Below are 12,320 nucleotides of genomic sequence, written 5' to 3' on the forward strand. Positions count from 1 at the left end.
TCAAACCTTCAGGCCTCTGAAACCAGCCACAATCACCAATTCTTACATACATATGTATACCAAGGGCTTTTTCCCCCACTGCTTCTGACCCAGGGCAGTGGACAGGATGCAGGGATGACCCATCATCTAGGAGGTGCTAAGATTGGAGGGGTGTGGAGTGTTTTTGGGGATGGAATGGGTGGGAATGATTTTATGCCTTTTCCTTTTTGGCTACCTCCCTAGTAAGGGGGAAAAAAGCCTTGGTATATGTATGATGTATGTACAAGGGAGGTAGCCAAAATCAAAGGCATAAATCCACTTCCACCCATTACTTGGTTAAGTAAAACTGCCTGGTGGTGGGAAGAACAAATGTAGAAATTGTTAAGAACAGTGAAAGGGTTCTAGGTATAACTACACAGGTAGTTTCACTTGGCTGAATCAAACCATTTGCTGGCAGCCAGAATAACTATACAAATCATGAGTAGTAATGAAAAGGTTAACTATATGTATGGTTCATTATCCTTAAGAGCACTAAGTTTATAATAGAGTTGTTTTGTGTGATCTTTATTTTCGTTGATGTACAGAGTAGATTTTTATCATCATTGTAAGACCCTGACTCCCATTTATAATTATGTTCATAAAGTTTCAGACACTTGAAGCAGTGATAACATTTACATATAATCAATGTCTTTTACAGAACGAACATGGCACATGTGGATCCCTGGTTTTGGAACCGAGGAATTGCGACCTTATAAACGGGCACCAACAACAGAAGCACACAAACAGAGATTAGCGCTCATTCGTAAAGCCATCAAGAAATATTGAGTTTTTCTTCCATTAGAAAGTTATGTACTTCTGTTACCATCCCTTTCCTACTTCCACTCCTCTGCAGTTTAATGCTGTCTTTTTCTTGAGGCCTTTGGGTTTGATAGTGGTTTTGCTAGTACGAAATTATTTTTGCTACTTGTGGAATTAGGCAAGAATTCTGACTGTGCTGTGCCCTGACTGACAAATGTGTCGTAATGAATTACTTTGGAAAGTTTAATAAAAATAAATAATAATAAAAATTAACGTTGGGAAATATTGAAGTGTGTAACACTGTTTTTCATTTATCAAGATATTGTGGTACTAATCTGCATATTATTGTTGGAAAATTATCATGTTTAAAAAGACAGGTGCAACTGATAATATGTAAGTGAGTATTTGGGTATAATGCCATTATTAGTTTAACTTACTCATAGGCCTGAATGGGGATTAATCGAAAAATGATTTTGATGGTTGAGAATTGAGGATGTCTTGGAATGATTGTAAAATATGAAGATACTTCTAAGTTCATTAATCAGAATTCAAATTTCCTTGGCCATGAAAACATCAATCATATCCCACATTTATCAATAATTGATGCCTCGAATGTCACTGACTGGAAACCTGCACCCCCATAGTGGCTGGGAACGGTCCTTGGGCCTTCCCATATCTCTTCATGAAGAGATTTTGGACCATTGTCTATGTTGTATTAGTGTAGAACTTTCTGTCACCAGCTAATTGTAGTAGGAGGAAGGGAGCATTGCCAGCTGTCGGCTCTCTTCGTTTGAAAGGGAGGAAATGCAGCTGAAGCTCACAGTGAGATCTTGGGCTCAGTCCAGAGACCGAATGTCAGCACCTTGGGGTTGCACCTCCGGATGGAGGTGAGGGTATTGACAGGTTTTGAAAGTAGGTGGTAGGGAGAATATTCTTTCAGATGTCCATCTTGCAGGAACCTGATGTTGGTCCCTATCCTACACTTTAAGGTTATAGGGTTAATTATTTATTTAACCATTTTAGGGGGTTCAGAATTTGTATAATCATTTGTCATACTTTAGTTTAACTTTGTTCAAAATGTGAAAATTCTATATATAGTATGTAGCAGTTTTGATGCAGAATTAATATACATTTGCTAACTAGCAGTGGGTTTAATTTCTATTCCTACAACAATTAACAAAATTATACAAAATATCTGAAAAGTGACAAAATGTAATATAAAAATGGATACTAGACACCAAAAATGATCCTAAAACTCCATAGAGTGACACCATAAACTTAAACAAGCGACATGTAATATATCTATAGAATTGTGATAAACAACTGGCTAAATAAAACAAATAATTATAGGTACATTTTTTGACACTTTCATAAAGCCATTCTCCTCCTCCTTGCTCATATATCTCAAAGAAATAAACTTGTATATAGAGAGCAGAAGAGCTGCCAGTATTAATGAGACCAATTAAAAAGACTGGACTGGCAAACATGACATACAAACTATGCACAGTTAACATTTCTTCATATTAACGTGTTGATTTAATATGGCTGACCATAATTTATGAGTGAATCTAATCATGTGTATGATTCCTCAATACAGACAATCCTTTTGTGAGGAATCGAGTGTTCATTTATGGTGTAGAACAAAGAAATTGGGAAACGTGATTCAAGTTGTAACATTGACAATGATGATGTACCTGTGTTGTGATTGTGAGAAAGTATTACAATACAAATCTATGGAGCTATGCATATGCCATAGCTATGGAGCAACCTCTGGATTGAAGGAATTTAATTCACATTTTCAATGTATTGCAACTGTAGACAGTTGAAACAAAATCATGAGTAAAAATCTAAATTCAATAATGCAATCCATTTCCTACTACATGTGATTCAAAATACTTGGAGCTCCCCATTTCCTCCACCTTCTTACCTTCTTCATCTCTAACCCATTGTCACCCACATCCTTTGTATCTCACATTACCTCTTGCCCACATCTACTTCTATCTATTTTCTCACATACCCTTTCAAACTCCTACTAACTGCTCTAGTTGTCTTCTGACCCAGCTACAAGTGCAGTGTCATTTGCAAACAACGACTTGCTCACCCTCCACTTCTTTCCTTTCTCACTAGTACCAAACCCTTGCCTACCACCCTTACATTTACCTCCCATACTACTTAATCCATATACACACTGAATAATCATGGTAACAATACCTCTGGCAGTCCCACTTTCCTCTCAAACCACTCACCCTCCATTCCCAACTCTCCCATACATCTGCAACACATCCCATAATGCTCCTTTGTTGACCCTATAATTATCCAAATCCATTAAAGTAAAAAAATATATATTCTTACCTTTTGCCAAAATATTCAAACATATCTTAATTTTTTTTTATCTATGCAACTTTCTTTCCTTGTCACACATTGCTCTTCCCTAATTACTCCCTCCCAATCCTCTTATCAAAACTCTATCCTTACCAACTACACTTAAAAGATTGATCTTTTTAAAACATATCTGTATCCTCTTCCTTGGTATAGTGGAACTACATACACACCAGTCCAGTGGAACATTTCCCTCCCTTAGGAGGGAGTGAACATGAGGGGACATCCTAGGATGGGGTGAAGGGGGCTTTAGGGAAGAGGGGAATGTCTGTTGAGGAAGGACAGGAGAGGACAGAAGACAGGGGTGAATGGAGAATGGTTGTGTATAGATGATGAGGTGGAATGAGCAAAATTTGATGCAGCTCGAAGGAATTTCTCCCCATCTTCTCCTTTTATGCATGGGAGGGCAGAGAGGGGGGTCACCGATTTAATGAAGCGGCCTTGCTGTGTCTTGCGACACTGCTTCTGACCCAGGGCAGTGGACAAGGTGCAGGGATGACCCGTCATCCGGGAGGTGCTAAGATAAAAGGGAGGGTGGAGGGGTGTGGAGTGTATTCAGGGATGGAATGGGTGTGAATGATTTTATGCCTTTTCCTTTTTGGCTACCTCCCTTGTAAGGGGGAAAAAGCCTTGGTATACGTATGTATGTAGGTATACATTAAACAGTCTCACTAGCTATTCCACGACAACTATTCCTCTTTTTGTCAGACACTAAATGACATCCATCTAACCCATGCTCTTTGGATTAGTCTTATAATTTTCCTCAATCACCATAATAATTTTCCTAATATTGCCCACTGCCACAATCAACCCCCCTATCTTCCTCTACATTCAATTGCTCACCAAAATACTCTTCCCCGTACTACCTTCACTTCCATTAGCTTTTGTCCACTACCGCCCTTTACCTTTTCTACCCATTTCACCTCCTCACTCTTTTAACTTCCTTCGAAAACATACTTTCATTATTTTCGAAATTCTCCATTAACAGAATTAATGAAAAACTATACTCTTGTTTATGAATGCATTACAAAGCTTAAATTTTTGCTCCTGATTTTGAACCAAATGTCTAGATGAATGTGTAAATTAAATTCCTTTAGTACAGAGGTTGCCCCTCAGCTAATAAATAAATCTGTATTGTACTGAGCAACATCTTCAAAGTATGTAATGCAATTGTAAAGCTTAATCACAGTAATTCTATTCAATGCAGTCCAAACTGAATAAAACTATATTGGTATGAACAAAATCTATAAGCTGTATCAGTGGACTGAAAAGATTAAGGTCTTTCCCTTAATTCATTATAAATACATGGCACTGTATTCTAATGTAAATTAAAGTCGTATTAGATTTTAGTCATTTCTGAAAAATGTTTGCTCATTTGTTTGGTAACAAGTACTTTTCAAAGTTCAGTTACATCACTGCAAAAATTATTACTGAAAATTTTGCACAACTGGTGAATAGTGACATTATTAGTCAATCATAATAAAGAAATAGTGCCGTCACAGTTGAAAAATTAACAATTAGCAATAGGGATTAAAAAGCTGGCAGTTCATGCAATAGCAACATATACTCCACCCATAATTCATGCTGGAGTAACTGCATGACATCTATGGGAACCTAATCACTGGAAAGAAAATGGATTAGAAATGTGAGAACATAATTTCATAATGTGTGCATTTTTTTCGTTGACTTTAACATACTTAGGGTATTAGACATGTGTCAAATCTAAAGGACTCATGAGTTGTGCTGTCAGCGGCCAGTGGACTGAAATTATTGTTCATATATTAATAAATTCATCATATATGAAGTGCTCACTGGCCTGATTATATTATTTTTTCGTCCTACATCTTACATACATCACAGACCAATCAAAACAAGACTAATTTATCAAATGTTATGTTAAAGAATATATTGATTATACAAGTAGTTTATTTCAGAATGACATCAAAACCGTGCACTGACTGAGCAGTCATCAGAGAACACTGAGAAATAGCCTGATCAACTTGCGTCATTAGGCCCTAACTACAGAACAACTTCAGTATACCATTTGCTATGCTGCACATGTTTTGTTTCCACAATAATCAGTGTACCACCGTGTAAAAATAAAGATAATGTATTCTTTACATATGTGCATGTATAATTTTTGTATATTTGTATAGAGGATAATTCAATGTCTTGTGATGATTTGCAGGTAACATATCCTTGTTGGAAACTAGGTTTAATATTGTTACCACACATCTAGATTGTTTAAGCATTTAAATTTTAACTGTACGTGGCTTTCTTCTCAACATGCATTTTCCCCCCAACCTTTGTAACCATCAGCATGATGTTTACTACCACAGAGACTACTAAGGTTGGGGTCAATAAGAATACCACCCACATATTCCTTGCATGTCATAAGAGGCATACTAGAAGGGAGGTTTTGCTAAAGGTTAGCAACTTTACCCCATGGAAGGTAGTGTGCTACTTGGAAAGATCATGAGAGAAATACCGTGATAGCATATGCAGCTGCCTGGAGATCCTCAGTCATTCTCCCATACCTAGTCACCTTGCTTTGCAAGTAATGACATACTAGTTGAAAGCTTTTGAAAAATAAACAATTGATTTGTTCTAGTAGAACTTCGGACTATTTACAAGCAACAACAGTAGATATCTATATAACATGTTTGGCAGAAAATAGTTCTGTATGATTTCTGGCTTCTGCAAGATAGTACTGAAAAGTGCTAAGTTATAAGTGTCTCATTTGGAAGATGAACATATGCAAAGTAGATGCAGCATATTACCAGTATAGGCTACTATTTCACACTTGGTTACCCATGTTTACAGATCGGAGACTATGGATTGATTAATTGATGTATGGTGAATTATCCTTATACCACAATATCGAGAGGCACAAGATAAGTTATTATACAAATCATCACTATGCACATGGAACAATACTCCATACAGATGGGGATGCAATCTCTAACAATATCTCTTGATATTTACATCAAGTTATAACATTACCTAAAATATAATGTTGATAAATTTACCAATGCTAACACTTCATGTATCCAAATATATTTTGGCCAACCTTTTCATGTGAACTTCTTCATTCATACATGCACAAGTAGATGGGTCAATCCCATACACTCATACACTCACCCAAGGATTCATGCTAACTGCCATAAACCCCAAAGTTCAAAAGTTTCCCTTCAGCTGAAGAAAATTCTCTAGTATTTCCAAGATTTGAATCTTTTTGCTTATAAAACAGTCCCCTGTGTTGAAAGGATTAACTAAGTTTCAACTCAGAGGACTGTCCCACAGCAGAAAGAAATTACTTGATTTTATTCAAAACAACCTATCAACAATGTCACATGTTGAAGGGATTAGAAGAAGTATGTAAAACTCGGATCAATCACATTTTCCTATATAAGTACAAATCTGAAGGTCAATCACATTTCCCTACATAGGTACACATGAATGTGAACCCCTTTTATGACTTAATATACTGTGTATGTATACATATATATATATATATATATATATGACACACAGGAAACCCACAGTCGGAGAAAATAAACTTAAAATAAAGAAGAATCCTATATTTCGGTTATCAACTGTAGCCCTCTTCAGGAAAGTACTTTCCAGAAGAGGGCTACAGTTGATAGCCGAAATATAGGATTCTTCTTTATTCGATGTTTATTTTCTCCGACTGTGGGTTTCCTGTGTGTCATTTACAAATGTGCTACTACATTTCTGTTTAGAAATATATACATATATATATATATATATATATATATATATATATATATATATATATATATATATATATATATATATATATATATATATATATATATATATATATATATATATATATACCAAATACTAAAATGCTTCTTCCTTCTTACAAGGAAGGTAGCCAATCAAGTGCTTACTTAATATGCTGCATATTCTTAATATTCAATCACACTGTTTCCCATGTATATGATTTTAAGCTACTACTGTTCTGCAAACTTAAAACTAAGTCTGTTATGATTCCTTGTGTTGGCTTGCAGTTTCAAGTCAACCAAAATATTCTTTATAACCTAACATTCAAATCAGAGAGCATTTCCTTCAAGCTCTTAACCTACTTAAAATTACCCTCATCTGTTTTCATGGATAGTTGACTTAAGTAATTACTACTTCTGCAGTTATTTACATGTTTCCCTCCTTTCTAGTCTGTGAATTTCATATATTCAGTTTAGAAACACTTACAATCAAGATCATGTGAGTTAAGATCAATATGATATACTGAAGTTATATTGTACTTCGACATATTTTCCTTCTACAAAATAGACTATATAATACTCTAGCTGAGTAAAATTATACATATCCTATCAAACACCTTTTTAGAAATATTAACAAATTTAGTTAAAGCATATCTTTAGAGCAATAAGTACCCTACACCACCCAAAACTCACATGTACACATATAATGGAAAATATATTTGAGATAAAAATGGATTCAATCAGAAAAAGTACAGTTCATAGATGCAATAAAGGTTTTGTTATATCAACATGTGATCCAACCAGACATTTATATACATTTTCATATTCCATTACCAAATCAAGAAAATGAGATGAACAGCTTTGATTCAATACTGACCTGCTGTAAATCAGGCTATTAAAGAGTCCAATGACAAATATTTCCTTTCTATAAAGGACAGAATACAATGGATGATGACAAAGGAGACCATAGTAAAAGGTACATAATGCCATCACTTCAATAGAAATTCAAGTACCAAGTTAAATGGGTATTGTGTAATAGGATGAAAAATTTCATTCATATCAACGTCTAACTCGAAAACATGGGACCTGCCCCCGCCTCTCGTACAAAACATGGTCAAAAACAAATATAAATCCTATCATATCCCAAAGAGGACCTCAATTTTTTTAACGAAACTACAAAGAGCTTGCTTCTAATCAATATTCACAAGCTAAAAAACACTACCTCTTGCCAACACCAACCTTGAACATAATAAAAGTCTTCCATCATATCTATGATGATTTTATTTCATCCTGTCTTTTGACAATGCCAGTCTCCATTCTAAAGAGGAGATAATCTTAATGTTTCTTCAATGCCAGCCTGGAATCTATAAAACTATTGATTCCCATCTCTCATCAGTCCAAGCTGTAACAAGAGCATAATGTGAAAAAAGTTGTTTGAGAAGCTCATGCTCATCTAACATCTCCAATTGAGTTACTCTTGATACATCAAATGGTGGGAGTAGATTCCAGACTTCCAACATGTCCCACCCTTGAGCACCACTCCATCCAGCTGCAATAAATCTGAAAAAAAAGATAAATAAAATAAACTGCAAAATTCTAAATTATCTTGTTTATATTATGTATAGATGATGAAAGATGATACTTATTACTTTTATTATGTATATTTATTTAGGGTCTATATGGGGCACCCCTATGGACCAGAGTCACACATAATTTTGTCTGTGGTAGAGGAAATCTCTATTCATAGAGAAATGATGATACTTTATTATACTGGGACTACCCCTCCATTATGCTGTCCCCCGACTCTTGTTACTGTCCTGTACTGCTTCTCTGAATACTAATTTTCTTATTTTACTGAACCCTATGGTGGGGGAAAAGAATACTACCACTGAGAGTTCCCACTTCAGTTGTAAAAGGCAACAAATATGGGATGAGCATAGGATTAGGCATCTTTCTCCCTGTACGTCCAAAGGGGATATTCTAAAAAAAAAAAAAAAAAAAAAAAAAAAAAATAGGAGGGTCTAGGAAGAGTTTTCCGACCAGAACCCTAAGGTTTGGGTCTTTTAATGTGTGTGGATGTGGTACAGATGAGAGTAAAAGGGAAGAGATACACAGTATGTAAGTGAGAAGAAAGATGGATGTGTTGGCACTGAGTGAAACTAAGTTGAAAGGGAGGGGTGAGTTTGAGTTTGGGAGTGTAGCTGTGGTCTCAGGAGTGGAGAGAGGTCAAGTGAAAGAAGGGGTGACTATACTGGTAAGTGAAAAGATTGGTAAATGTGTGGTGGAGTGGAAGGAGGTTTCTTCAAGGTGAATGTGGATGAAGGTGAAACTGGAAAGGGAGATGTGGATTTTTGTAAGTGCATATAGGCCTGGTAGTGAAAAGAATATAGAAGAAAGGGAGGCTTTTTGGATAGATTTAAATGAGTACAAAAAGGGTTTAGGGAGAAATGTCAATGTAGTGGTACTGGGAGACCTCAATGCTAGGGTAGGAAATGAACCAATAGGCAGGGTGGTTGGGAAGTGTGGAGTTCCAGGAAAAAATTGTAGTAGAGAGTTGATGATGGAGATGTGTCTTGAAAGAGATCTGAGGATAGCAAATAGTGTTTAAGAAGAAAGTCAAGCATAAGTACACATGGGAGAAGGTGGTGAATGAAAGGATGGTAGATAGGGCATTAATGGACAGCATAGTGAACCAGGAGAATAGTAGGAAGAGTTAAAGATATACATGTTCTAAGGGGAGAGAGTGGGGGAATATTAGATCATTTTTTGGTGGAAAGTAAGTTGACAGTAGGAGACAGGTGGAGAAAGATGAAAAGGATAGAAGGTAGGAAGGTGCTTAGAGTAAACTGATTAAATGAGAAAGAAAAGGAGTACAACAACAAGGTGAGCAAGGATTGGGAGGGAGTGAAGGATAGAGTAGAAGTAGGAGAGGGGATGGTTCAACGAGGGAGTCATACATACATACATATACCAAGGCTTTTTCCCCCTTACAAGGGAGGTAGCCAAAAAGGAAAAGGCATAAAATCATTCCCACCCATTCCATCCCTGAATACACTCCACACCCCTCCACCCTCCCTCTTATCTTAGCACCTCCTGGATGACAGGTCATCCCTGCACCTTGTCCACTGCCCTGGGTCAGAAGCAGTGTCGCAAGACACAGCACATCCACAGCAAGGCCGCTTCATTAAATCGGCGACCCCCCATGCATAAAAGGAGAAGACAGGGAGAAATCCCTTCAGGCTGCGTCAAATTTTGCTCACACATACTACCTCACCCCCCATCCCCCTGCCCATTCCACCTCATGCATCACAACATCATCCATATACAACCATTCTCCATTCACCCCTGTCTTCTGTCCTCTCCTGTCCTTCCTCAACAGATATTCCCCTCTTCCCCAAAGCCCCCTTCACCCCATCCATCCACCTCATCCTAGGACGTCCCCTCATGTTCACTCCCTCCACATCTGCCTTCCATACCTCTTTTACTAGTCTTTCTTCACTCATTCTTTCCATGTGTCCAAACCATCCTAATACTCTTTCATCAACCCTATCGCCCAACTCCCTTTCCACCCCCGTTCTTGTCCTCACCCCCTCATTTCTCACTCTATCTAGCCTAGTAACCCTCATCATACTTCTCAGACACCTCATCTCAAACACATTCAAACTCCTTTTCTCTTCCTCTCTTATGTTCCATGTTTCTGCCCCATGTCGAGGGAGTCATAAGTTTTGGAAATATGGTGTGTGGAATAAGGAGGATGGGAAGAAATAGTAGGAAGGGTAGTGAGTGGTGGGATAAGGAAGCAGAGGATTGTAGAAGAGAAGAAGCAAGCATTCACAGATTGGTTACAAAATAGGATGAGAGAATCATATGAGGGGTACAAAGAAAATAAAAGAGAAGTAAAGCATAAGATAAAGGAGGCAAAGAGGAGAGCAGATATGAAATAGGTTAAGAGTATGACAGAAATTTTTGAAAATAAAAAGATGTTTTGGAAAGAAATTAAGAGAGGGAGAGGAGGAAAATCAAGTAGAGAAGAAAAGGTAAAAGGTGCAGATGGAGAGATGATAATGGAAGAGATGGCAGTAAGAGGAAGATGGCCAGAGTATTTTAGGGAGTTGCTAAATGTGAAGGAGGATTGGAAGGGAAAGGTAGTTGCAGTGGGAAGCACTAAGAAAATACCAGTGATGAGTGAGGAAAATGGAGGAGAAATAAGAAAAGATGAGTTGAAGGCAGTTGTTAAGATGATGAGAGCAGGTGTCATGCAGAATGTCTAAAAAAGGGAGGTGCAGTGAGGTTTGTTTAAAAGAAGATAGAGTGCCTGAGGACTGGAGGAATGCCTGTACAGTTCCACTTTACAAGGGAAAGGGGGACAAGTGTAAGTGTAGTAGTTTCAGAGGGACCGGTTTGTTAAGTGTAATTGGGAAGGCTTATGGGAGGGTTTTGATTGAGAGGATTAGGAAAGGAACAGAGGGAGTAATTGGTGAGGAACAGTGTGGGTTTAGGACAGGTAGGGGTTGTGTGGATCAGATTTTTGTGGTAAGGCAGATATTTGAGAAAGCTTTAGGAAAAGGTAAAGATGTTTTTTGGCCCTTAATGAATATGGAAAAGGCTTATAACAGGGTAGACAGGAAGGTACTGTGGAAGGTATTGCAGATATATGGGATAGGAGAAAAGCTGTTAAGAGCAGTCAAGAGTTTTCACAAAAGTAGTAGAGCCTGTGTTAGAATTAGAAGTGGAGAGAGTAAGTGGTTTAAGAGGGAGGGAGGGGTGGGTGGTGAATGGGAGTGAAGTATGTGGGGATGAAATGGGTGGGAGTGGATTTATGTCTTTGACTTTGGCTACTTCCCTTGTAAGGGGGAAAAAGCCCTTTGTATATGTATGTTTAAATTCTGTAATATCAAATTCAGTTTCAAAATCTTTACCATTTAATCATGTCTTGTTTATTCCTATCATATGAAGCTTTTTTGCTTTTGACATATGCCTGGATTTCTTGGAATTTGTTCCTAATACTATGAGCATTAAAATACATGGCTTTTTGAAACTTATGATTATTTCTTTCTAACTCATTATGATTTTCTACATCATGCCTAGCATTGTCATTTTGTTCTTTATTGACACCTTGCTCTACACCAACATTTGGTCATTCATTGACATTCAGTGCTTCATGGACATTTGGTCTCTCATGGACATTTGGTCTCTCATGGACATTTTGTCCCTCTCTGTCATTGTCCTACACTGGCCACTTTTTGTTCACTGACATTCTGTCTGTCACTGACATTTAGTTCTCCACTACTGCCTTGTCCTATATAGAAAATATGTCCTTCACTGGCACCACATCCTAAAGTGATATTTTGTCCTTCATTGACATTACAATATACCATGATATTTTCTCCACCACTAACTTTACAGCCTATTGTG

The 12,320-nt window shown here is 37.3% G+C and overlaps 2 protein-coding genes across 3 annotated transcripts in view; one reads left to right on the plus strand and one right to left on the minus strand.

Moving 5' to 3' along the window:
* The window catches only part of Taf12 (TATA-box binding protein associated factor 12), a 15,885-nt gene extending 13,966 nt beyond the window's left edge, over positions 1-1,919 (plus strand). For both annotated transcript variants that reach the window (XM_076186254.1, XM_076186253.1), the window contains exon 7: positions 677-1,919. In XM_076186254.1, the coding sequence (XP_076042369.1) occupies positions 677-804 (128 nt within the window). In that variant the 3' untranslated portion in view covers positions 805-1,919. The remainder of the gene's footprint in view (positions 1-676) is intronic.
* The window catches only part of LOC143026227 (leucine carboxyl methyltransferase 1), a 28,564-nt gene continuing 18,160 nt past the window's right edge, over positions 1,917-12,320 (minus strand). Inside the window, exon 5 of the mRNA XM_076186252.1 lies at positions 1,917-8,465. Coding sequence (XP_076042367.1) covers positions 8,270-8,465 — 196 coding nt within the window. The 3' untranslated portion in view covers positions 1,917-8,269. The remainder of the gene's footprint in view (positions 8,466-12,320) is intronic.

The sequence above is a fragment of the Oratosquilla oratoria genome, chromosome 6, assembly GCF_046742065.1.
Source record: "Oratosquilla oratoria isolate Oo_2021 chromosome 6, ASM4674206v1, whole genome shotgun sequence".
Lineage (NCBI taxonomy): Eukaryota > Metazoa > Arthropoda > Malacostraca > Stomatopoda > Squillidae > Oratosquilla > Oratosquilla oratoria.